This window comes from Olea europaea, chromosome 18 (genome assembly GCF_002742605.1).
Source record: "Olea europaea var. sylvestris chromosome 18, O_europaea_v1, whole genome shotgun sequence".
Taxonomy (NCBI): domain Eukaryota; kingdom Viridiplantae; phylum Streptophyta; class Magnoliopsida; order Lamiales; family Oleaceae; genus Olea; species Olea europaea.
Window position 1 is genome coordinate 20,441,552 of NC_036254.1, and position 4,518 is coordinate 20,446,069.

The window sequence follows — 4,518 nt, forward strand, 5'->3', positions numbered from 1 at the left end:
ACTTATTTTTCAACCATAATCACTCATATTTTTTGAGTTGCCAATGTTGCAAGACAGCCTAGAGAAACAAGATTCAAAATGAAGTGATATTATGAAAATGAATGGTCATGATTGAAAAGCACATGCTTAAACTTTTTCCCGGGAGAAAAGCAAAGGAAAAGAATCTACAAATCAGTCTGGGCTGGCCCATCAGGAGCGTGACTTGCGGCCCAATTTTAATTTTTCAAAAAGAACCGGCAATAAATATTTGCTTTAATAATTGATGCATATCCGAATCGGATGACGTCATATAAAAGATTTCTCATTCATTTATTGGTGAATAAAGCTACTCAAACTGGGAAAATTGACAGAGTTTGGTGACACCATGGTGACAAAACACCTGTTTGGCTAGTTTTTTTTCTAACTGTCAAATAAAAAAAAAGTAACATATGTTTTCCTATTTTAAATTCTGTCATTGAACCTCTTCATGTAGCTGTGGTCTTGGTTGGTTGCACTGCCTTTGATGACATCATCCGATCAAGGTTGTCTCCGTATTGTTGATGTGGTCACACATTTTCACTCGCATACATATTCGAGGCTAATGACTATATTCTCTATTATAGATATAACCTATTCAGGTTTGCTTGATCAAATATCTGAAGGGATTTTTAGATATCTGTTTGTTCAAAATTGATGATCGATTGAATAGACTCTAACCCAAAAAATGTAGTTGTTGAGATTGGCTTTCGATATAAATAGTTGCTACGTCAAATGAAGTACTAGGTAAACATGGGATGTTAGAAGGTTAGTTTCAAATAATATTGTTTTTAAGGAAAGAAATAGAATTGTGCAAGCAAAGACTTTCTAGTTTCACTAAATCAACGGATAAAATAATGAGAAAGTCAAAGCCTAATTTCCATTGTTTTAATAATCTAAAAATTAACACCTAATTTTAGTCGTCGTACATAGTATTTTATCGAAATGGAAAACATTTCTGCATGTATTTTTTATAAGTATTTTTCTCCTTTTTAGCCAAAACTTTATTTTTCCGTTATACATTGAACTACACCTCCTTTCCATGGTTGTTGGGACAATACCCACTTTACTTTTATGCCTCCTATTTCAAGCCGCAATTGTTGGTTATTTAAAGAGGAAACAAATACCCCATTTTGTAAATTTTCAATAATAACTTACAACTTGGAGATTATTAAAAAAATTAAAAATTAAATCGAATTCAATTTTATAACTAGTGTTGAGCAAAATCAACGGATCGATTTGGTCCCATTTTGTTTTGTTTAGAATAAAATCAGAAAAATACATCCTTTTATTGAGGACTTTGTTTCGACGTGTTTAATCCTAAATTAAGGGTCAATTTTATAAGGCTCTTTTGTTTTTGTTTCTTGTAGAAAAGCTTAGAATTACTTTGGGATAGCTTTTGTTTTTATTTTTAGTTCCTATAGGAGAGTTTTTATAGGAAATTACATTAATTTTTGCTTGAAAACTAATTTGAAAACATAAAACTTTTTTATTCTAGAAGTGTTTTTAAAGGAAATCATATTGGACCAACTTCTTTTAAAAACTCTTCTAACTTAAAAAAAAAAAAAAAAAAAAAAAAAAAAAAAAAAAAAAACTTTTAAAAAAAAAAAAAAAAAAAAAACCCCTTGGGGGGGGGGGGGGGCGTCAATTAGGCTAGCCCTGTCTAACAGAATTATCCTAATTATTGATGTATGTAATTAATGTTTCCAATATTATGTTGGTAGTGGGGTATAATTTGGTCAATATCACATGTTAAATACTTTAAAATTGGCCTCAAATTACAACATTACCAGCGCATTCCCGTTTTGATTTGCTGTAAATCGAATGGTAATTTCCCGGATTACCCTTCCCCGGGTGCCTTCTTCCTTCTCTAGAAAATACCTTCGCGTATAAATCAAGAAACCCTACATATACATACACACCCATTCTCTCTCTCTCTCCATCCCCAAAATTTGGTATATATATCGCCCTCTTCTCTTTGTGAATCCCTCTTCATCTTCTTCATTCAATTCACATGTATTGCAGAATTGGATAGGATGAGCAATATACCTAAATCCTTAACAGATTCTTCTTTAACCCGTTTCATACTCGCCATATCGGCTTCAGATCCTTGGCCCTTTTCTGCTGTGTTCTTGTAATATTTCTTCTTGATTTGTATATACACAAAAATAAGGGTTCTCTTTTAATTTATTTTCTGTTGTTTGATATGGGTAGTGGAGAGAAAAGTAGTCATCATCTGAATTTTCATCTACACATGCCGCACATCCACTTTCACCACCACGGGCACGGCCACGGCGGTGGAAAGAAGGAACTGAGGAACGTACCAAAAGGGTGCCTAGCAATCACGGTGGGGCAAGGGGCGGAGCAACAGAGGTTTATTATTCCGGTGATATACATTAACCACCCACTTTTCATGCAGTTGCTTAAGGCAGCGGAGGAGGAATATGGATTTGATCAGAAAGGTCCGATTAATATTCCGTGTCATGTGGAGGAATTCCGCCATGTTCACGCCAAAATTGATGAGGAAAACTCCCACCAGCAGCACCAGAACCACCATTACCACCATCACCGCCACCATCAGTTCTTGTGCTTCGGGGCTTGAAAATTGAAATCTCTAGAGGGTTAACGTAATTTGATAAGATGATTCGATCCTGAAATGTAAATCCGTAGTATTTACTATATTATGAAATTTTTGTAATCCTATTTTGGATTTTAAATAAATTCGAAGGATTAATAAACCTTGATATTCTTGTTATAATCCGTTTCTTCATTTTAGAATATGAAACAAAAATGTAAACTATGATTAATTAATAATTTTTATTGCTTAATCTTAAATCTCAACAAACATTAATTATGTGTTGATAGCTTTATTGCATTTGGTCAAGCTATTCAACCTTCTACTTCCGAAGGAACTTCGTTAAATTGTAATTTTTGTTGGAGAATGACTTGTACACAACGTATTAAGCGATCATTCGATAATATTTTGTTAAAAAATTATTAACTTCAGTATTAACCATTTATGCCATCAATTTTTGTCAAAATTTGTTAAAAAAATTTCAATAGAAACTTTGTAGAAGATCACCTAATTATTAGAGAAGGAAAAAATACAGATAAAATGTCATATTTGTCAATTGTTGCTTATTGCAATGTTCCAAGGTTAGGCGATTGGGTGGAATAGACAGAACCAATAGGGGTTCAAACATGGGTCCCAATATCATAATTTCATCCATTTTTGTCCTTTCATTTTTTCAGGTGTGAATTTATGTAGTTGAGTGGGTGGTTAGCACAATGAAAAAAAAAACTAGCCTTTTTCATGTTATTTTAATAATTATTAAGAATTATCCTAGATTTTTTTTTTTCCTTCTTACTTTCGTTTCTCTTGAGACGATAGATGGCTTATTATTGCACTTTCGGTTTTTAGTGTTCAAAGTGTTCCCACGTTTCAATTTTTTGAATTTTCATCCATATTTTCACGTTTTATTTTAGAAAATATTGTTTTATCAATTTTTTATCTAATATCTCAATAAAAATATATGAAATGACGAATATACTATTATATTTAAATAAAAGAAAAAGAAAAATAAAGAATTAATTGCAAACATACTTCCAAATCTTTTTAAAAAGTGTAAATGACTTCCAAATAAATTATTAAAAATTCAAAATAAAATAAAATCGTTTTTTTCTCTCTCTCTCCTCCTCCACCACCAAACAATTTCTAACAATATACTCCAAATCGATATTCCAACAATCTAAGTCGATACTACATTATACTCCAAAATAGTAAACAATTTGCCAATAAAACTTTGTAACAAAATTTGCCAACATGAAATTTTGTCAATTCTTGGAACATGAACCAACCCCATAAACCAAAATTTTTACTATAAGTAACGAAAAATTGAAAAACATATATCTCTGACCCTCTCTTCCTTCACATCCTTCTCCTCCACCATCACCACTACCACAACCACCACCACCACCACCACCACCACCAAACAATTTCCAACAATATACTTAAATTAGAGTTTCAAACCAAAGCCGAAGATGGGGTTTGAAGATATTGATCCTGCCTCTGACCCTTGCTTGCCTCGATGGCTTTGGTGGAGGAAAATTGAGGCGAACTTACTATGCCCCTGTTTGGTTCCCATTATTTCCTCATTAAGATGAAAAATATGACCGTGATTCATCACATCAAGCCACCAAATTTGAATTTCTATCTCTTATTTAGGGCCCCTAACAACTATATTTTTCATTCTCATTCTTTCAAAAATGAGAAACAAACGGGGGTTATATTTAACTTATGCCTAGCACGTGATGTGACATATCATTTCATTTGTGGATAAGTTGATAGTGGATCTCAAGATTTGAATTAAATTTTATTATTCACCAATTAATGGATTGACGTATCATGTCACAAACACTTACTATCAGTATTTAGTAGATCATTTTTCTGTGAAAAATAAGAGGTCAGGGTAATTTCTAATTAAATGCAATTCAAACATCATA

General features: G+C 32.5%; 1 protein-coding gene across 1 annotated transcript; it reads left to right on the forward strand.

The window, feature by feature from the left end:
• The first annotated feature begins 1,924 nt into the window (after nt 1–1,924).
• LOC111367727 (auxin-responsive protein SAUR32-like) lies at nt 1,925–2,771 on the forward strand. The gene has a single exon (XM_022988755.1). It carries the CDS (start codon nt 2,222–2,224, stop codon nt 2,615–2,617), a length of 396 nt encoding a protein of 131 aa, XP_022844523.1. The 5' UTR covers nt 1,925–2,221; the 3' UTR covers nt 2,618–2,771.
• Nucleotides 2,772–4,518: the final 1,747 nt, after the last annotated feature.